This window comes from Diuraphis noxia, unplaced genomic scaffold, assembly GCF_037042655.1.
Source record: "Diuraphis noxia isolate RWA-SAM2 unplaced genomic scaffold, SU_Dnox_SAM2 contig0003, whole genome shotgun sequence".
Lineage (NCBI taxonomy): Eukaryota > Metazoa > Arthropoda > Insecta > Hemiptera > Aphididae > Diuraphis > Diuraphis noxia.
This window is the reverse complement of record NW_028301713.1, coordinates 9,379,563-9,403,112: the sequence shown is the minus strand read 5'-3', so window position 1 is coordinate 9,403,112 and position 23,550 is coordinate 9,379,563. Positions and strand designations below refer to the sequence as shown.

General features: G+C 32.8%; 1 protein-coding gene across 1 annotated transcript in view; it reads left to right on the top strand.

The window, feature by feature from the left end:
- LOC107167581 (uncharacterized) overlaps positions 1 to 18,108 on the top strand; it is an 88,767-nt gene extending 70,659 nt beyond the window's left edge. Inside the window, exons 2-5 of the mRNA XM_089223894.1 lie at positions 3,024 to 3,124; positions 8,456 to 8,606; positions 13,285 to 13,422; positions 13,564 to 18,108. Coding sequence (XP_089080020.1) covers positions 3,024 to 3,124; positions 8,456 to 8,606; positions 13,285 to 13,422; positions 13,564 to 13,787 — 614 coding nt within the window. The 3' untranslated portion in view covers positions 13,788 to 18,108. The remainder of the gene's footprint in view (positions 1 to 3,023; positions 3,125 to 8,455; positions 8,607 to 13,284; positions 13,423 to 13,563) is intronic.
- Positions 18,109 to 23,550: the final 5,442 nt, after the last annotated feature.

Genomic DNA, 23,550 nt, shown 5'->3' with positions numbered 1-23,550 from the left:
TGTTGTAAATTTGTATACGTTCGTCACAGGATTCGATTATTCGTTCTTCCTATTTATAGGAAGAACGAAAGGACTTTTTTCAATTAAGCTAAGCTCTACTAAAAATAATAATTCGATTACGTATTTATCACAGAAACTTTCAAGTTAAGAAATATATATTCTCTAACACTCGACGTAGTCCTTATTTAAGATACGTTTTTGTTTTAAATCATCGCGTTATTTCATAAATACATTTTCTATTAAAAAGTTGTTTCATAACAAATTTTCGTTCACTATATTTTCAATAGTGTGCTGTTTTAGTTTTGATAACAGAAAGAATTGACCTATTATCAGACTTTGAGGTAAGAACATTATCTGTGTTTTCTAGTTGGTTTTTTACGATATTCTAATTTCTAAATGAGTTATGCGTGTGTAAAGTAAAAACATTTGAAAATGCATATTATATCGTTAAAAGCCAACGAGAGAACACAGAAATTAATAATTTCATCTATAAAAGTTCGAAAATTTGCTACGTATGGCGTATCCAAATTTTCGTCCACTTTATTTTCAATGGCGTATACAGTTAGGTTTGATATCAGAGTGAATTGGCCTATTATAAGACTTATAGGTGGTAAGAATATTATTTGTGGTTAAAAATTGGGTAGCGTTTTTATTTTTATTTTTCTGATATTTTCATTTTCAAACAAGACATGATGGATATATGCGAAATATCAAAAATAAAAAATGTTTACTTGAAAATTAAAATATCGAACAATAGTCGACGCTTAAGCACATGTGTTAATTTTTTAATCTATAGTGTACGTCATAATGAGAGGTATAAATTCACTCCAATATCAAAACTAACAGCACACTATTGAAAATAGTTGAACGAAAATTTGACATGTCGTGTTGTCAAGCGTAGGTATATAGACAATAAACGTGTGAATAACGTCCTCTCCTCTTAAGTTTATTTGATTTAGTTACAAATGTTTTACAGCATTTACGAAAAAACAACATACCTACTACCTACAAGTACCTACTACTTTCTTAGAAATCTAAATATTTATGTGTTTAAATTGATATTTCTGCAAAATGCTTTAAAAAAAAAAAACACTTTCCAGAGAAATAGTAGATAAAAGTTTCAAAAGGTACTTTCGCGTTTTTTCAAATTCCTAGCGAGCTCCATTAATACAATAATGTATTCTTCTGTTAACACTTTTTAATTTTTAAATACGTTTTTGATAATATTTATATGTAGGTATATGGTACATTTTTAAACTGTATCCAAACAATATTTTGTTTATGGGATATCTTTTAGTATGCAATAAAGTTCATATTTCCAACTCAAAGGCGATAAATCATTGTTTTCAAATTTGCAATAATAATAATCCATTATTATTATTATTATTATTATTATTATAAAACCTAATATTATTCTGTTATTCACCTCTGCAACCTATATGAATGCAAAGTTAGACGAGTGCTCAAAAACGACAAACATTTGATCGATTTCCGCAGTGTTCGGTATAATTACTATTTCATATTATACATCACGCAAGTGTTTAACTGCGCAATGTTCAAAATTCAAATTGCAAATACCTACAAAAGTTTACTAACCATAACGGCCGACATCTCGGAACAGAGTATAATAAATACAGATACCACCATCTTTCGACACACTGCAACGTTGATATAGCTAGGGATATGCCAAGTACATTTTCTGCGAAATAGTTTTCCACGCCTACTGTATAAACATAACTCGTGTAATTAAATAATTTAATTATTGTGTTGGTGATTCGAAACCATGCGCCATTACCGAAAATACAGACGATTTGTGCATAATTCTACTGTGGCAAATATTTGTTTTTATTTGAATGGGTTTCTATTACTCATCGTTATCAATAGGGAACGACTTTTCAATCATCGTACAACAATAAACAAATATATATTATGTCAATGAGCGTATATAGTATATGCATGGGGCTATGGGAATTGGGGGCTATAGCCCCACACAAACGTTTGTAGTCCCCTCACGGTTAAAACATCTCATCATCGGAAATTATATAAGTTTTAAATGTTTTTATAACTTTCCCCCGAGTCTTCTTCCAAGTCATTCAAAGCCTATTGTATTTTATATCATTCTTACCACACCATATTTATTTATTGTATATATAGGAATATAGTGAACAGATTGAAAATTCTCAACAAAAAAAAAACTTTCCCTGAAATTCATAAAGGCTTCAAATATTAACAGTGTGATGTTTATTGACAATATTATTGTATACTTATACATACATATTATTATACCCATTTATTTTTATCATAAACACGTTAATTTATACATTTTTAGTGTGAATATAAATAGTTTTTTTTTCTTGAAAAATTCGTCTTTCCATATTTGAGTTGGAATTTTCGAAATACATTTTTTTTAGTCCTATACAGCCTCCATCACAGTTAATCATACCAAACTATACGCCCGTAATAAATACGTCGTGCCTATATAGCCCTATGTCTCTCGACGACGCGGAAGTGTCGCTTGAAATTTAACCGTATACAATAAAAATATAACCAAAAATAAAAATAAGTTGCGATTATCCGAGCTTAGTTCGAACTATAATAATATTATGCAGAACACTCAATCACTGCAAAGTACACCGAGACAGTGCGGCTTTGCTTACGTTGCACACACCTATACTATTTATATGCGTAAGTAGGTAATATTATAATAGACGGCGACACCAAATAATAATGGTTGTGACCTTATACGGATAGTTTGTCGGCGGCGGTATAAGTCAACCTTTGTCCATGTGAATTATTTTCGTCATTAGTCTAGCACGCTCTTATTATTACTATACCTACTTTTATTTATATATATATTATATTATTATATTATCATTTTGTGTTGTGCGTCTTGTGCGTTTACGGACAAAATGTATTGTAATTATATGATGTGTTGTCGTATAATAATTAATGTCGTTACTTAATTTATCGCGTAAACCTATACAACTGTAATTTTAATTAATTCAATGCCGTATGTTTTGCAGCGCCTTACAACATACGAAACTTAAACGACGCCGTTTTCTCCAACCCGCTGGGGACAAAACAGTGTACAGTTTCAGGAGTGCTTTATAATCACAGTCAAAAGGTTAGTATTATACAGTGTGCTATTTTAACGTTTTATTACAGCCGTAAAGATTAATTTTATAAGTTTATTATTATTATTATGTATATGTCGACGATGGACCGCCGCCGTTTGCACCAAAACGTATAGAATGCACACATTATTTTTGATTCGATGCAATTAAGAACTTAAATGATATTGTTTAACTGCACTATGTGAATAATAATATAATAATATTATGCTTTGTACCTGCAGTGGCGCCAAAATCCAAAATTTTACCTATGAAATTAGCGGAGCATTCGAATTGCGTCCCTAAATGATATTTTGTCCGAGTTGCGTCCACAGGTTTTTCAGCGACTGAGAATAATGTTAGATGATACACTCGTAGATATCTCAATTATCGATATCTTATCTGTAAATACCCCTTTACAATTTATTAATTAATTTTGTTCATGTTAGCATCAGTCACACTTCGACATTCCATGTTCGACAAATCAACACAAATCGAACCAGGCGCGCACCCAGAATTTTTGTTTGGAGGGGGCTTAATAATTACACACAAGTAAACAATTAAATATTTTTCCCAACATGACATCCGTAAAATGGTCAGCTTTTAAATTAGCTTCTTTATGATAATTTAAACTTCCGTGTTTTTCGAATTTTTCTAAGCCTTTTTCCAATTATTGTACCCCTTTTTAACAAATGTATGAAGTGATTGGTTGGAACTATAACCAGCCTCAGAAGGTGAAAATAATACGCAAACTTTACAATAAGCACTATCTTAAATTTTTGAATATGTTAACCATTTGTATTTAGTTAACCATAATATATTAAATTTTCTTTTTTGATTGCCAATTTGTTGATTGGGAAAATTATTATTATTATCTGGGACCCACACATTTTGTAAGACTTCAATTTTTTGTTTGTCGTCGAGCTTTTTATTTACAAATAATGATATATCTAAAGAAGAAAAATTTTCATAATTACCAACAATATCAGATGTTGACGGTAACGGTGAAGCGAAAAGTTTTTGAGGACTGGGCGGTTCATTGTTTGTTGACATTTTTGGTTTAATAGTAATATAATTAAGAAGACTACTACTAGTACCAACTTCAGGTTTCTTTCGTTTTTGACTCATTTTAACTCAGCTTTTTTTACACATAACACATAAGCACATTCAACACAGCACACAGCGATCACAGAGAAAAAATCGAACAGACTGAATTATCTAAACGAGTTTTTCATGCTACGACAGACAGTCGAAAGTCATAACAATCATTGTTATCGAAGTTACCAATCAAAGTCGATCCTACATAATCGCTACTCGCTACTCGCTAATATCTACAAATCTAAAATTTTCAACGAAATAAAATAAAAATTCCCACAAACCTTATCGCCTAATATTGAACTATTATTATATATATGTGTGTATCTACTATCTAACATAATACAATTTGAAAATATAATATTATCATTTATCATTATTATACTATTATATTATTTGCTATAATAATATATAATTTAATGAAAAACAATTTTTTTTTGGGGGGGGGGGGGGCTCAAGCCCCAAAGCCCCCCCCTTGGGTGCGCCACTGAATCGAACACGTCTTAGTTCGTTCGAAAATTGGCATACAAAAATTTACCCATTTTATACAATTACAATTTTTAACTAATCCAAATTAATAACTTTCCATTGTATCAATACATATTATATTATATAATTACTGTATAAATAAGTGTAACTAATGGCCTTTGTTGTCGATGTAAATATGCTCAATAAAAAAAAAAATTTTTAACTACACCGTTTCAAAAAATGAACGTTTCATTCTAGAACAATAAATGGTTTATAATATATAATTATTAATTACAATACATTTTTAACCACACCATTTATACAAATGACAGTTCTCATTCTGTAAAAGTGAGAAGGAAAATATATGTTTACTATTAACCGATCAATCAATATTATTAACCAGGACGCAACTCGTACTTGTCGCGAAAAAATCGCGGACGCAACACAGATGTGTTGTACCTATATTTTCGTATTTTGAGACGCAATTCGTATGCAGCCGAAATTAGACACCTCCACAAATAGAATTTTGACACACACCTATTTCTTATATAATTACTAGAGCCTCGAATTTAATGCACTTGAAGCAACACAAATATGCTCTAAAAAATAGCTAAAAATGCTCTTTTAAAAAATACATTTTACTACAAAAATGACATTAAAAATTCCATATATATTTTGGTGTTTTTATTTGGAATTTATAAATAATATATAATTATTATTTTTTATTTTATTAAAAAAAAAAAAACTAAAAATTAGAAAAATTGACTTGATGTTGACTTGACACGCATATGTTTTGGGATAATATTATTCATTCTAAACATACCAAAATGTACGAGATTTATGTAAAATTAAAAATATACATTAAAAACCAACAAAATCAAAACACGATCCAATAATGCTAAAAATGATCTAAAAATTAAAAAACGTCGAAATTTGCAAAAAAAATTAAAAGCAAAATGCTACCTTTAAAACACTTTTCACTACGTGAAATGAATTATGTACTTGGAAAGTACTCATCAGAAAAAAAAATGCACTTTGCATTGATATCCGGACCCTAATAGTTACCATCACGCACCAAATATAGTTTTTATAGTATTGTTTATGTAGTATCATCGACTTTTAGTTCACAATTAACTAATTAATAATCAATTAATTATTGTAATATGTCTAATACAATTATCATAGTATATTTGGAAGACTAAGATGACCGCCCTACCTACTCAGATCATCTTAGACAACTGTCGTATACACGTATAAGTAGATATATATTTTGGCGCCATTGCTTTGTACTATTATTGGCTGGTACCTATATACATCAACTGCCGCGGCGGCATGACGGTGTACTCGTATATGTATATACAATTTGAATGCCAATTATTAATGGTATAATATAACTGCTTTTTCATATATGCCTCCCTTATGAACCTCCCTAAAGGTGATGGATATTATGTATACATAAAACATCGTTCGCTGAGTTATTAGGTCACGTGTAACATTATAATGTTTTATACCGCGGTGCGTAAAGTGCGCATGATATCGATACCGTGATGATGGTACCTACATCCATAGCTATATATATCCATAATATTATCATATTATCATATATATTATATATAGGTATCATACCGATTTCAGAATATTACTGAATATTACCTATACCTTCGGATAATGTTTTACTAAAAAATAAATGCTATATATATATATTATATATGGATATAAAAGGTATACCTATACGTTATATAGAATATTAGTATGATATATAATAATATAGTATGATGGTTTTTTCACGTTTATCGATCGATATCGCGTCACACGGGAATAGGATTAGTTTTCTAATCATTTTCGGTGGGCCTTTTCGGTATATTATATTCTAAATAATTTTCACAGCGGCTCAAGTCTCTCAACCGCTCTCGCTCTGAAGCCCTTGTCGTGACTTCGCCGGCCTATTCCTATATATATATATAATATACCATTGCCAACCAGATCGAGAGGTGGCCCCCTCGAACGACCGCAGGCGTGTATAGCAGTGAATTGACTTCTAAATTGATTACATACCGGTAAATTCGATTTTCCACGACCCGTGTGATGCCTACACTAAACTCTTTACTTAATCAATTTCAAATTTCCTTTCCGCGATTCCCGAACATCGTGCTTTTATCTATTCCCCCCGACTTTGGATGCGAAATTAGCACGTCAGACGATTACAAAATTAGCCGCATGATTGCTGCTGCAGGGTGCATCGATGCGGGGGCGGGCACATCCAACGTCATCTTAAGTTTTTTTAATATTTATATTTTATTTATCGTCGGTCATAAAATTATTCTACTAGTGCGCGGCAAAGTTATACTCTTTTTTGCATATATTTTTTATCTAAACAAGTTTATCCTTGATCAAAAGTATTTTGATATTTTTTTTCATAATTTTAAATTTGTATATTTTTACAAAACATAACTTTGTTTTTTATTATATTTGCTACATTTCAATTTGTTTACAGAATGCATATAAAAAATATTTTGAGAAGTGTTGTTAAGTATTAAAAACAGAGGAATGCCAATTTTATTTATTATTTTATTTTTTATTCAAATTTGTTTTTAATTCCCATTAAAAAGTGAAAATATTAATAAAAAATTAAATTAAAAATAAAAATTATATTTTAACTAATAAATTATTTTTTTAATTTCATATTCAATAAACAAATCGAACTGTAAAATACTTATTAAAAAGCTTAAAAGATAAATGCATTTTACTTAAAAATATTTTAATTTTAAATTGACGAAAAACGAAAAAAAATGTCGTAAATTTTACTCTTATTTATCATCTATTAAACATTTTCCAAGTACGTAAGGTATAAAATTATGGTCGACACTGACAGTAATGTTCACGTTATATTGACATTACTCAGACGCGATCGAGCAATGTCGATATTATCCGTAACTGCACGTAATAAGGTATACGTAGACGTACAAGCAGGTGCGGACTAGCTGAGATATTACATCATCCCTTGCCCTAAAATATATTTGATAGATAAAAAAATATAAATTACTATAATACTGTTATAAATTTGATCTGATCTGTTTTTAATCTAATATTGTATAATTTTTATTTTAATGTCCGTTGTAACTTATTGGTACCTTTATTTACGATTCTTACGTATTTTCAATATATTTTATTAAAACAAAATATTTTAATATTTTATAAATAATCTGCATATATTTTAAAGTTACCCTTTAAATTATGTAGCATCCCTTGCCCTTTTTTGACCTGCAGTCCGCGCCTGCTATTTGTAAGATATATTATTCACAAGACGTACCTACATTTTAGTATTTACCCAAAAACAAAACTTATATACATATGTACATAGAATAGTCAGCTTTTATCAGGTTAATTTTTTTCGTTTTACGCGTTCAACATAATATGTATTCCTTCGTATACGATGAGAAACTGGGCTGCAACGCGTTCGACGAATGTACAACTTGCTATTATAAATACAAAATACAAAGAAAACTCTTTATACAGGGTGATTTTTTTATTTCCATATAATAAGTTTTTTTTCAACGGAGTAACTCTATATTACGTAAATAACATTAAGTTGACTTATAGTGGTTGGTTTGATTTAAAACCCATTAATATTACTCTATATTACGAAAACTCTGAATAACGAAAGAAATCACATGGTCCCTTCAGATTCGTTATAGAGAGTTTTCACTGTATGCGTATAATAACAATATAATCGCTTGCAGTGAGTATAATAGTAACAAATGCCCGTTTTTGCGTTTCAACAGATACTGTTTACCGACCACTGTAAGGCGTGCATTTGCATCGACGGGCAGATATTTTGCTATTGGCAATGCGACGACACAGCAGCTCCTGCATTGGACACGATGATGGACGAAGAAATCGACGACGAACCGCAATCCACGTCCACGACAAACAGTAATATATATTTATATTTATATATATATATATATAAACAATAGAAAGACATTTCAATGCGTGATGATGGTTGGTCTAAATAAATAACATATACGTACACGTTCATTCAAACCTATACACGTGCAAAAATATAATAATATGCTATATGGAGATACGCGGGGACGCGTCTGATGTTTGTTTTCGATTTGAAAAAAAAAACAAACAATTTACAAATCTGTTTTTGGACGACTGTTCCACGTTAAAAAAAATGTATCATTCGTGCACCATTGTATTTGATGCGTATTTGCGTATACCTGTAATATTGCTTACTCCTATAACTATGTATAGGACGAAGTATACGATTTAAATCAGCGAGAGAATAACTGCGTAGGTACAGTTTTTTAACATTCGCATTTTATCGTATAGGAGGCCTCGCTACTGCCGTCAATTTTAGCTCAAAAGAACTCTATAGTTTTCGACCAAATTAAAGTCATTAGTTTACGTTACCCACTATTTTATTTCGGGAAAAAAATTTGAGCTCGACAAAACAATTTCTAAGTAGGTTGGACTTTGTAAAAATTAAATCTTATATTGTTTAGAACTGATTAATATTGCAGAAAACCTGAAAATATGGATTTTTAAAATCATAATAACATTTCAGTTCAGAACGGAATGTGTTTCGTATATTATACCATCTACATGCAGTTTTCTGCTAAATTCAAAACATTTTTCAGAATCGAAATCAGACGACGTTAACTAATTTTAATATTGTAACGACAAGATATAAGTTGTCTTAAAATAGTGAATTTTATATTCTACTCGAATTATTGACATTTGCATGCTTGTACGAGAGTGGTAGGTACTCTCATTCAATTTCACTCAAACTAATAACCATTTACAAGTAACACATAGATTCGAGGGGAAAGGGATAAGACGAGATTAGAAATCGCCGAAATGTTGTCCCTTAAATAATAGCCGTAGAGAGAACCTCAAACACGTGCACATCGGTATAATACATATACCACGTATATGGTACCTATATTAGTATATTACACTGCTGCGATGTCGTTAAGATATCCAAAGACGAGGATTTAGAAATTTTTTTTTTTTTTCACTGAATATACTTTGTGAATATTTTGTTTTTCGTGTCATCTACGCGTTTTGATTCACATATTTTACACTTTTTTACGTAGGTATCTCTCAAACGCCATCATACTAATCAGTTACATTAAGTTACAAGTTATAAATTATAAGTTATAACTATATAAATATTAAGTTCAATAAATTTCGAAAATCGGAAAACTTCAATTGAACGTATGTATATTCTTTTCATACGAGCATTTAAATTTTTTTTGTCAGATCTCGTCTCGTTTTGACATCACCATATAACAGAGCAGTAAATCGAGCTCCACGTGGAATCGTTTTCGTAATGCTCAGTGATTTATTATTGTTTTCAAATTCACAATAATATGTATTTAAATATTATTATAACTACAACACTGCGCAACATACAATATGTGTGCGGATTAAGCACACACGGTGGCGAGCCGAAGCGGCAGCAGTCTCCGCATCCGTATCCTGTCCGTACTATTTTTTATGTATTTACCAAAGCGTTTGTGTGCATATATATATATTACAGTAGTTAAGGTATATAAATATAACGGCGGTTTGGCATTTACAATATTTACGAGTTAAAACAATACTATATATAAATCTGTAGAAGTATTATAGGTACGTGTGTGTGTGTGTGCGCGCGCGCGCGCGTGTATCTATAATGGTATAACATGTTCACTGTAAAACACTATAATCTAAAGACAATAAATAATCAGACAGAACCAAAGTCCGCGATGTGTATATGAGGGGAGGTGAGTAAAAACCATTAAAAAATAATCGTCATTATATTGTAAATGTAAATGGCAATATTGCGGTGAAAATGATTTGAGTATGATATACTATTGGGATTAAAATCTTTTAATTTACCTATAGTATTATCGTCGTCGTATTCCTATATATATATATATATATATATATATATAACATCATCGTTCTCAGTATAATATAGTGTATGAATGTATGATGTCCGAACGTGCGCTGCGCATTTAGTGCACCGAGAATCGTGGATATGCAGTTTGATGCATTACTGCATATTAATATTATTGCAATCTATACAATATCATGACTAATAGCTGCAATAAGTAACTAAAAAATGTATAGTGCCTAAATGGTTATTTTTCATGATATATACCCGGCTACGGTGACGCAACGGTGATTTTTCCGTCGTGCCGATTTATCATATGATTTAAAAAAAAAAAAACATGTTCAGCCATGCCGTTACTTAAAAATCTATTAATATAATATAATAATTATGGACGAATGAAAGTTTTTCGAGGGGCGTATATCGATTCCGCCGGCTACTGTTTAAATATCTACATAGGTATCGATTCCGCCGGCTATTAATTCCTCCGGCTACTGTTAATATTATTTACATATTAATTCCGCCGGCTTCTGTTTGTCCCGCCCTTGTAATTTGTAAATGTATTTTTTCCCAGCCCCCTACTATCTACTCTTAAAGTCATACCTCGAAAACAGATCGTTCAGAGTCAGAATCAACACTAGACTATCAACCCACCATGAAATTCAAGCTGGCGTTCCGCAAGGTAGCGACATCGCCCCATTTCTCTACATTTTTTACACTGCTGATATCCCAGTTGGTCAGTTCACTCTCATCGAAACTTACGCCGATGACACAGCCATACTTGCCTCAAGTGTCAAGCCTATCCTTGCCAGCCATCAAATCCAAACTCACCTAAACATCCTTATGCCTTGGTTCAATAAGTGGGGAATTAAAATCAATGAAACCAAGTCATCGCATATAACATTTTCCTTAAGACCACATGACTGTGCGCCGATCATCATGAATAATTCCACTATTCCTCACTGCAAGACCATCAAATATCTCGGTCTCACTTTCGACAGAAAACTCACATGGGGTCCCCACCTCAAGGACAAACGAAAACAATTAAATAGTAGACTTCACCTACTTAGACCCTTACTAAGATCTAACACCAACATTCAAAACAAAATCCTTATATACAAATGTCTCCTCCGACCCTTATGGACCTACGGCATCGTACTTTGGGGCCCAACCAAAAAATCAAATGCAAACACGATCCAAGCATTCCAATCAATTTGCCTACGTATCATTGCCAAAGCTCCATGGTACGTAACGAACAAATTACTCCACGATGACCTCCAAATCAAAACTGTCCACGACACAGCCACCAATTTCTACAAAAGATTTCATGGGAAACTCCTCGTGAACCACAACCACCTCATCTCTCAACTGGCCTCAAAAACTCTTCCAGACAACCCCACAGGACGTCTCAAACGCAACTGGTGCAGAGACCTGCTTAACCATTAAAATACACTTATATAAGTCATAAAAAAAATATTTTAAACTCTTTGTAAAAGGTGACTCGACTGCGAGTCTTCCTTCATGTCACTCAAAGTCTTTATATTATTCTTATATCATATTTACTTATTGTATATAATGTACAGATTGTAAATTCTCAATAAACGCCATAATTTATAAAAAAAAAAAAAAAAATGTATTTTTAAAATTACAGTCCTACATAATATACAAGACTATACAATTCAGACTATAGTACATATTACCTATATACATTTTAATATTTTATAATATATTCACATACACGAATTAATTAGAATATACATTTTATTTTTGAATTATACAATTATTATTTTTTTATTTGTATTATGTACTATATAAAATACATATACAAGGGGGGGGGGGGATAAACAGTGTCCGACGGAATTAATAGCCGGCGGAATCGATATGTAGATATTTTAAACAGTAGCCGGCGGAATCGATTTGTAGATATTTTATACAGTATCCGGCGGAATCGATACAAACCTTTTTTCTAAACAGGTAGTTTCGGCGGAATAAATAATTCCCTTTTTTCGAGTGCTATCGAAAATCTCATGGGCGCTAACCTTGGCACGCGTGTGCCTCTTTTATATTCCATCCCTGCTCTATTAAATACTATAATATATGCGCGAGTACCTATTAAAAAAATGTTAAGTTATAATAATTAAGGCGCCTGCATTATGTGTTTTCTCCGTCTAACAATCGTAATACAACATAACGAAAACTGTTTTGTGCGGGGTAGAACCACTCGGGCTGTATAATGATAGCTATAGGACTCCAAATCGATATTCATTTATAGTTGAGAACGTTGTCTGTGAAATACCATTTTGATTTTTTTGATATCACTTTTACAAAAAAAACGTCTTATTGTTTCAAAATCCGTTGTTTTTGTGTTTTTCAAACGTGAACAACTTTTTTTATAGTTCTAATATCGAAAAAATAAAAACTATACTTCACAGCCTAAAATTCTCATTTTTATGGAATGGAGATTTCGTTTCTTAGTTATATATTTGTAGTCTTCTCGGTTCGTTCCCGCGAGAAACAATTTCCGATATGTTTTACAATTTTGAGGCAAAACATGAGGATACATAGTGACATAGCGTCCTCTTAAGATGGTTTACGTTCGATACGCTTTATGTAGGTACCTATAGGTACTTACTATCGCGAGAAATGTCTTTGTATATAGCTTTATGTGTACGCGTCTCGCCTGTAACCTGACCTAACCTTCGTCGGAAATTTATTGTTTTTCAGTGATTTTGACTACCTTCGAAACCGATGCGAGTTCGAAATCGACAAATTTTGTACCGCACTCGAGCCCCTCGGACGTTTTGATGACAACCACCGTGACACCCATCAACGATGACTCCGAACCGTTTTGCCTCGTCATGGGTAAATAATGATATTATAAATAAAAAAAAAAACGCCTGCAGCGATATAGCGATCGCGTCGATCCGATCGACGAATATAATAATTATTGTTATCATTGTACCTAACGCCCACCTGTTAACATCGAATCCGTTTCGTGCGCAGGTGTCAGGTACAAGCCGGGCAGCGTGTTGCCGAGGGACGCGGGATCCTGTCTGGAATGTCAGTGCGGCCAAAACTCGCAGATCGCGTGCAGCCCGAAGGACTGCATAACGTTGAATTCGTTGGGTGACGAGGACACATCCGAACCGGATTTCTACGGCAACAACAACGGCGAACAGAACAACGGAAATTTCAACATGGACATGTTTGCCGTCAACGTTGTTTGATGGAAATAATCGGTGATGGAACGAGAGAGAGAGAGAGAAAATTATTGATATTAAACCATGCGTCTTTTACGATTAATATTATGCGATTTTTGTTTTACAAAAAAACAGCTATAATAATATAATATTATTATTATTACTACGCCATATTGCATTGCCCGCCAAAATGTCTATGATAATATTAATAACGATCAAAATATGTCCTCATTATTATAAGTCAAACAGTTACGGTTTTGGAGTTTTCGATTTGATTTTACGCATACATTCACATAGTTTTTATTATTATTATTATTATTATTATTATTATTATTCATTATTATTTAATTTTTAACAGTGAATAATAACTGCAATTTTCAACAGAGTAAAAAAATATAAAATCCCCATCAAATAAAAATACGACCTGACCGTTTAAAAATAAAATAAATTCCCTCGCCTGGACATAAAATTCTCCCCGGCAAAATTCGTGGCTCCGTCATTAACTCTAATGCCCAACAACAGAAATAACGTTTAGTTTAAATTTCATTCGAAATTTCAAACCCAATAACCACTAACCAATAACAGTGTTCGTCGGCGTCTTGTTACTTTTTTCAATAAAATAATATATTATAATAGTATCACAGTATAATATGCACTATTATTTCCTATTATATAGTGAGTGGTATATAACAGGTAGGTACATTGCAAATTAAATACCGGAAATAATGGTTGACTGGAACCTATGCGCATTGCAAAATTCGAAAATTTGTGTAAAAACCTTGTCGTATTTTATAATTTTTTTTTTTTTACTTCATGCCGATTAAACCATTTCAATATACATCGTGTGTGAAAGAAAGACCAAGTCGCTTAGGATATCGCAGTAATCTGGTTCAGATATGTTATTATAGGTAGGTATAATAATCGGTGCGCCGTAACTCCGCACGGCTCGTCGCCATTTTATAATATATCACCTTAACTCCGCATACAAGGTTTTTTTTCGACACCTTAACTCCGCATATGAAGTTTTTTTTCGACACCTTAACTCCGCATATGAAGTTTTTTTTAACACTGTAACTCCGCACATAATTTTTTTTAATGTTTAAATACAAAATACAATACATGTTATTAAAGTTAAATAAAAATAATATTAGACTGCAGATAATACTAGGTAATTATAAAATATAAAATTAATAATAATTAATGCATACAAAAAAAATATAATATTAATTAATAATAATTATTAATTTTGTGTCTTTACATGTTAAAGTTGACGCTGCTACTACATTAGTAGCTATTTCATGTTTTATTAACTTGGAGGGACGATCATTAATATAATCAAGTCCCTTTCGTTTTATACCATTACTAATTGTTTGTCGAACAATAATTTTGGTCTCAATATTTTCGTGTTCATGTGTACCTGATTCTCTCGAAAAATTATTATCAACGCCAATTGTGTATAATTTTGCTTTACATGTTTTTTGTATGCACTTCCATCCAGTTTCGCCTGATTTTAATTCTGTATACTTGGAATATTTATAATTATTTTTCACTAACAGCACATTTTTTCGTTTTTTTTTCGACTGTATATAAAACTTATTTCACTTGCCATTTTTAAATGTAAAAGTAAAACTTAATAAAATAAATTTGAAATCTAAACCTGATAGACAACTGATCAGTGATCACTGTCAATTCGTTGAGTTACCAAGACACGAGGAATTAATCGGTACACAATAATGATAAGATATTGCTTTGCAGATATAATAGTTTAATTTCAACATGGTTTTACACCGATATAAGCATGGGAACTTTTGGTGTTAAAAATATTTTTAGAATGCGGAGTTACGGCGCGTCCATAATAATTTATATTATGTCTTAGAAATTACATAATATGTGATAATAATAAGTAATAACGATAACATAATATAAGACCAGTACGATTGTAAATAATAAGTAACATTTTAGTGCACGTTGTTTCGTTGCCCATATTATATTCAACCGAATCTGAAGGACAATTTAATTCTCAAATAATAACAATAATATGTTAGGTATAGTCCAATGCGGATGAGGTGCATAAAACATCCGGCATCCGTTCTTTGGATCAGTTATTTTTCGGAATAACGATAATAATAATAATTTTTATTGTTCACTTTTATGGCGGTTCTTTTGTTTCGTTATTCTTATAGTTGTAAAAATCAATCGCAATGATTATCTCGCTATAGATTATCGTTTTCGCATTTAACTGTACATACATACATATTGTGATGTTCGACTTACCGTTTTTCCCGTTTTCCGAATAGCCTTCCGTTCATCAATAAAATATGTCTTTGTGATGGGTGCCATAATAATATTAAATTGCATGTTTTATCTTGAGCGACCTGGTCTTTCTGTCCCATGCTGTTTTTCATTACAACGCAATAACTTACATCAACCACGCGAACAGGCCACAAGATTATATTATGCTGAACAAACAATAACAATATAATTAATGCCCATAATATAGTATAGCTATACTGACTGCGTTTAATGGCCCAAACGTGTGTACATATATTTTTTATTTTACAAAAATATGTAATTTTTAATATCATACAAAAGATAGTAACTGACTATAACAACGATTATTTATTATGAATTATTCAAATGTTTTTAAGTTTAAACTTACAATTAATTGATTTTATATCGTTTATTAGTAAGTGTAATGCATATATTCGCGTGTCTTACAACATTATTGTTATTTTCTACTTAATAAATGAATGTATGATTTTTTTTTTCATTCGTGCACTCTGTGTTCCGATACCAAATAATATTATGATAAGTTTCATAACAGTTTTAGTTGTTATTACTTATAAGTTAATTTATAGTAGACATCCTTATCAATTCATGAATAATTGAATGATTAAAATTTACACTCAGTTGAAAATATTTCGTGTCTAAAACCGCTGTAAAGAAAACCCTATATTAATAATTATTATTAATACATAACTTCTCTCTTTCAAATTTTTCAATCGTCTGAATTTCATTTTTTTTTTTTTTTAACTAATCTATAACTCTTTCATTAAACATACATTTGTATAACTATCCTTTTTAAATATTGTTAAATAATTAGAAATCATTATTATTATATTATACTAAATTATAATCTAAGTACTTCATATCTGTAGTCTTATTCGGTAAACTTAGATATGTATACATCAATTTTATAACACATATCTAAATTAAGATATCATAGTATTTAAAATTAAAATTAAAATGTATCTGGTACCTTACTTACCGAAATTAAAGAAATAATATCATGTGTGCGTAATCTGATTATTTATGTTATAATTTACAAATCATAATATTATTAGCGCCCATTTCCAGTTGCCTACTTAATGTTGCATTATATTTTCAATAAAATATATCGAGAAAGAGTTATCATTAACAGACTTCGTATCGGGCATACTCGGCTAACCCACGGCTACCTCATGACAAAAGACGAAAAACCTAACTGCACAACATGTGGCACTGAACTAACAGTTCATCATATCCTCACAGAATGCCGACAATACACAGAGGCACTCGATCAGCTGAACATCCCAACCACCTTAGATGCAGCCCTCGGTCCAAATGCAGACTCCACATTCAAAATTTTGTCTTTTTTAAGAAAATATGAATTGTACGACTTAATTTAAAATTATCATATTTAAAATACCAAAAAAATGTAATCAATAATGTAAAGTTTAAGACTAATGGCCGTTGTCGCCGATGTCCTTTTGAAAAAAAAAAAAAAAAAAAAAATATATCATTATATATTATATAAACTTCACTATTCACCCCGATTGTAGGTATACCAAAACAACATCGAGTCATCGATTATACATATTTTCGTCTAATTTATCGTTCGGTGTTTTTTTTTTTTTTTAATAAACACTCTTTACACTTACTTTATCGTCTCTCAAATACATAATAATAATAATAATAATATATACCTACTGTACATATTAATTAAATTTCATTGTTTTTATCACGTCAAACTTATGCATCAGCAATGACTATGAATTTGCCAATGAGAAACTTAGGATGATATGAATGCTATAAGGGTTTAAGCACATGACAATACTATATGAGGTATAATTACGGCTTAAAATTATAGAACTATTGCGTCATATAACAATAAAACGTATAACAATAGAATTGAACCTAACCACGGTCCACGATTATGTATTGTGTTGTAGATAAGCTATAATAAGATTGTCTATCAAATACGCCATGTGCGAATAATAATACTATTATAGAAAACATTATAATCCATTACATAATATTATTCTCTAAAATGATTGCATTGATTTTATAATATACCATTATTTAAAATTTAATGTTTTTTTCTTTAAAAAAATGCCTCCGAATCAAAGCTTATAATATTATTTATGAACAGGCCCGGATTAATGCGCAAGCAGTGTAGGCTTCAGCCTACACAACCACGGATTCAGGGGTACGGGCACCGCATACTATCCTGATGTTATTTTAAATTTAAATTTAAATACATCGGAAATTTGAAATAGTAATAATCAATCATAGATAATATTGTTATAATATTTATTATCACTGTAATCAATAATAAAAAAAAGAAAAGTATAAATGAATGGTTCGTTATTTTTTATAATATGATTATTTTATATTTTTATAAATCTACAATATATTTAATTTAATTTTAATTTTATGTTTTTACTTGTTTTCACGTATTATATTTATATACATGTACATATTGTGGCTAATAAACCTAAAATAATATTTTATTATTTAATCAAGTATCGAGTAGAGAAATGTGCACAATATTTTTTTTTTTTAAATAGGGGCATCAAATTAGGCACAGCCTATATGGACACTAGATCTTAATCCGGGCCTGTATATGAATCTGTTATAAAATCGTGTTTTTCCAAAAGTGTTGTTAAAACGATATGACGTATACGTCACTACAATATAAAATTTCGAGATTGATTAAAATATATATAAATCTATCACACGTTTTGTTTAGACATATTTTTCGGTACTGCGTTGCACTTTTTGACATAAAAAAAATCCACCAGAAGCGCCGTATTCAGCCAATTCTGATTTGCCTGCGAGCGAATTACAATCAAAATCCAATTGCACTCAAACCGATAGAGATAATATTTAACCTAAACATATATACTTTAACCGTAAACCGATTTGACCTTTAAAGTACACTTGAATGCATTTCAACCGTACATCCAATACGTCGAAGTCTGCAGGTTTCCCAAAATAATACCATCATGTCCTTTATATAGTTGAGTAAAGGAGGATACAAATCACACAAATCTACGAATTGAGGAGAGATTAGAGGAAAAAAGTATATTTTAATAATATTATGTACAATATTATATATACCCTATAATTGATACACTAAAAAGTTGATTGTAAAAATATCTTCTTTTTTTAAGCTAGAATTTAAGTAATCTACAAAAAAAAAATTTATAGTAAGCATAATGGATGTTAACTTTAAGTGCAGTGGCTTGAGTGGTTTGACGTAAAAATATCAAATGCACAATGGTGTTTCAAAATTGTTATGAATCATAACTTATGAATTGTTATGATAGGTATCACACATTTTTATTTCTGCCAATCGCTGCAACCTTGCACCTGCACCAGAAATTGCTAACATATTATGTATATACCAACAAAATATTTATTTATATATTTTTTACAACGTTTCGGGTTTGTGACAAAACGTTATAAATTTAGTAATTTTTCTTTTTCTTTTTGAATGAGAACATAATATAATGGTTTTAATGCAATCTCTGAAAGCTGGATATTTTTCTAAATATTCCGTTACACAAAAATCAATTTTAAATATAGTAATTTATGAATTCCAAGTGTGTATTTTAAGTTTGGATTTGCGAAATAGGTACCTTCCACTAAAATCCGCTCAACGAGCATAAGATGTTTAGAAGTGATTCGTTTTAGGGGCCTCTGCCGTAAATTTTAATTCAAAAAACCTTTAGTTTTTGCAAAATTAAAGTTAAGGAGTTAAGGTACGTTATCGAATTTTTATTCGGATAAAAAAAAATTAAACTCGACAGAAAATCGTCATATTAGGTATACGGAACATTTTATAAATACTAAATCTATACAATAAGTGGAGTGCTATAAAAAAATTGAAAACTTGAAAATATGAATTTGTTCAAATCACACAATTAAATTAAAAACGGAAAGTGCTTCTGCTGGATTCAAATTTTTTTTCGGAATCACAATCCAGCGCCGGCGAAAAGACAGGGCAGAAGGGGCAGCTGCCCTGGGCCCCGCACCCTTCATTGCATTTTATGATTTGCAACTGCAACTGCAACAGCCTTTAATTTTGTTTTCATATTAATTAATATACAAGTTCGACGCTTTCTATTGCAGGTTCACTGCAGAAATCCTATCGTCGTTTTATTCCCAACGCGGCCCACAAACTATAATATACAAGCCCAGCTGTACGACACGGTAATATATGTGTACCGGCGCGCTGTTATCCTCAGTGAAGAGTGAGTAAGGACGTGTTTCGGAAGAATATTATACGCAAAGATGCTTATTCAATGACTAAAAGATATGTTTATTACTATATACGAAACTACAATGTACTGTATTCTATTGCTTAATACACTCTCGACTTATTGCACAGATTTTCTGTATAACAAAAAGAGGTTCTGACGGATGAGTGCGTCTTTAACTCAACGACTGCCTGGGCGGCCGTGACCGAGGAGTCTATATAGGGTAGGAATTGCTGGATCAGCAGATTCCAGCTCGAGCGTCCGTCCCCGTAGTCACGTACGCCAGACTCATAGGCGCACGTTCAGTCTTAAACTAGAGAGTGCTAAAATCTTTTACCTCGAAGTGACTAGTGGGAGACTCTGCTCTCCACACACCACCTATATACGGTTACACTTACTATTTCAAAAAATGACTACATTAAAATTCTCAAATTGATGAATCGGATTTTTAATTTCAATATAATCGATTATTATAATATTATCAAATGAACAAGTGTTGCGAATCAGGGTCGTCTACATTTCACTACTTTCATCATTTTTTTTATTTGTTTTACTCAATTTAAATGTACTGGAAATATTGAAACAACTAATATAATGTGAGTAATATAAAATATTACATTTACTACTCGGCAACGCATTAATAAATTGTTGGTATTTATGTGAATATGAAAAATGCGGGAAACAATGATAAAATAAAATAATTCAATATCAGTGATGTTGTCACTGAATCGAGAACACTATATATTAAAAAACTACCAACTAAGAATAGATGACTGAACATTTCTATACTATCAAACTAAACAATTTTAGTTTATATCATTATTTCCATATCAATAAATAATCATTCCGATTTAGACATTGCAGAATACGAAAACGAAATTGTTTAGTAAAAATGAGTGCATTACCAATATAAACTGCAGGAAATAATTCATTCTAAATGCAAAATTACGTTTTTAATTAAAAAATAATTCGGGGGCGCTAAACACCCCCTGACACCCCCGTATGTGGGCCAATGAGTCGCCAGTACACATGTCACACGCATTACCCTAATATACTATGCCTAAATATAACAACGGCAGTCGAGATCGACAAACAGGACATGACATCCACTATAGCTGCTGCGATGGATGGCGAGTAATTGGTCACTTCGCAAGCCTGCAGTTTCGACGATCGCGATTATTGCACCTGCAGAGCGTGCAGCGTGCAGCGCTACGGCCCGCAAGCACCGAAGAGCGCTACAGTGACAAATATCGCCGCGGAAGCCGTCCTCGAACAGAACGTCAGCGGTCAGTGGCAGCCGCCGAGTTTTTACTCGAAAAAGTCACCACCGCCCATCGAACAAATAAGATAGGCGACGGCGCAGAGAACCCGCCGCGTGTCATATTTTGTATTGCTCGGATTGTTCCGAGGCACCAGACCGGCGGATCGAGAAATCAAGCGATATGATGATGCGGAGCCGAACGCAACACGACGTCCAGCATCGCACGGATCGACGCAACGATCACATTCAACTATTGACTCGATTGGGCCGCCACCCGCACCGCACTGCGGCGGATACAATAAAGCACCTATACTATAATAAGCGCTTGACGCGTCGTCGACCGGTTCACGCGCCAACCAGAGGCAGGCTGGATGACGATCGAGAATACGTTGGCCTATTATACGCAGTCTCGCAGATCTCAACAACATAACGAGCAGGATAGCAATAACGGTTCGGCGTGCCCGACGTCGTCGCCATCGCCTACCGAGGCCGACGGTTCGAGTATAGGATCTGTTCAAATCTGCACTTTTGATCACCTTTTCGGCACCATTCAGCACATTCGGACATCGTCGTATCACCCTCAAGCCAACGGAATGGTGTACTATATTATACGTCTTTACCGCGCGCCGCGCACGAATCACCGCTGTGCGGTGCAGGTCAGCCAAGCTGCTTATCGTACCAATCGCGGTGCAGCTCAACGCGGCCAAACAAGCTTCGGCCGAGTTGGTATACGGCACCTGCTCAGTCTCTCGGGCGTGTACTTTCGTCCCGCTCAACCCGAGCCACGACCGCCCGCGAGCCGCAGGTAGCTGCGTGGCGATTCACGAGACAGCTCGCGCGCGCACTACGGTCGTGTCCACCGACCGGCGGAACCGGATCAGTCATGACGTGTTTGTCCAGATCGGCGCGGTCAGACCACCGCTCCATTACCACGTTACGAGGGCCCGCTGTTCGCACTCATCGAACGCCGCGGGAAAACACGTGCAACGCGACCTTTATTGGACTGCCGTCGGTCGACTCAAACCAGCATCATCATCGCACGCGGGAGGATCCACTTGCCGGCCATCACACGTATATATGCGCAGTCCAATCCGTCGACGTCCAACCGAATTTCGTACCGTTCTTTTTGTAGTCGTGTGTTTGTTACGCGGCGAACAGCCGCGCACGCATCTTTCTTCTCTTTCGTTACCGACCTCTGCACGCGACCACGTCTTTTTTGCTCGTGGCCTTTTCGCGCATCGATTTCCTATTCGCATTTTGGTCATCTAACTCGTTTAAGTTTCTATTCTCGCCCCGATCGTCTGTGTGCAACTTTTGTTAATATCCGCTCGACGCTCACCTGACCGATCTGTATAGGTATCTGTATATATTCACAACATCGCGAATCTGTCATCGAAATATTTGTGTTTTTTTTTTTTCATTATTTGTTAAGCATCAACTATACATAGGTTATTATAGCTTTTTACAAAAATGTTACATATTTACAATTTACATTTTATTATACAAATCGATATTTTTTAAATATATAAGATTATATTATGGTTGTTGGAAGTTGGGCCAATTGCTTCGTACAGGCTGTCGGGGATTTCGATGTGTGTTTCCTAGCTTCATTGAAGTTTGGGCTGCAGTGGACGATAATGTGTTTGAAGGAGTAGTTTTCATTGCGTGTTGGGCATAGGAGTGGATCTGTCTTTGCCATGACGTGTAAATTTCGTGTGGCCAATTCTGAGTCCATTATAAGAGGACGGTACAACCGCATGTGTTGTCACCGTCTTACAAGTGCGTAAAAATGCAAAAATATCAGAACTACAAAAAAAAAAAGTTATTCATGCTTAAAAAACACAAAATTAATGTATTTTAAAACAATAAGAATTTTTTTTGTATAAGTGATATCGAAAAAATAAAAACGATATTGCACCGACAAAATTCTCTTTTTTATGTGGTGAAAAATTCGTTTCTTAGTTATAACAGTATCTTTCTCGGTTCTTTCCCGCGCGAAACAGTT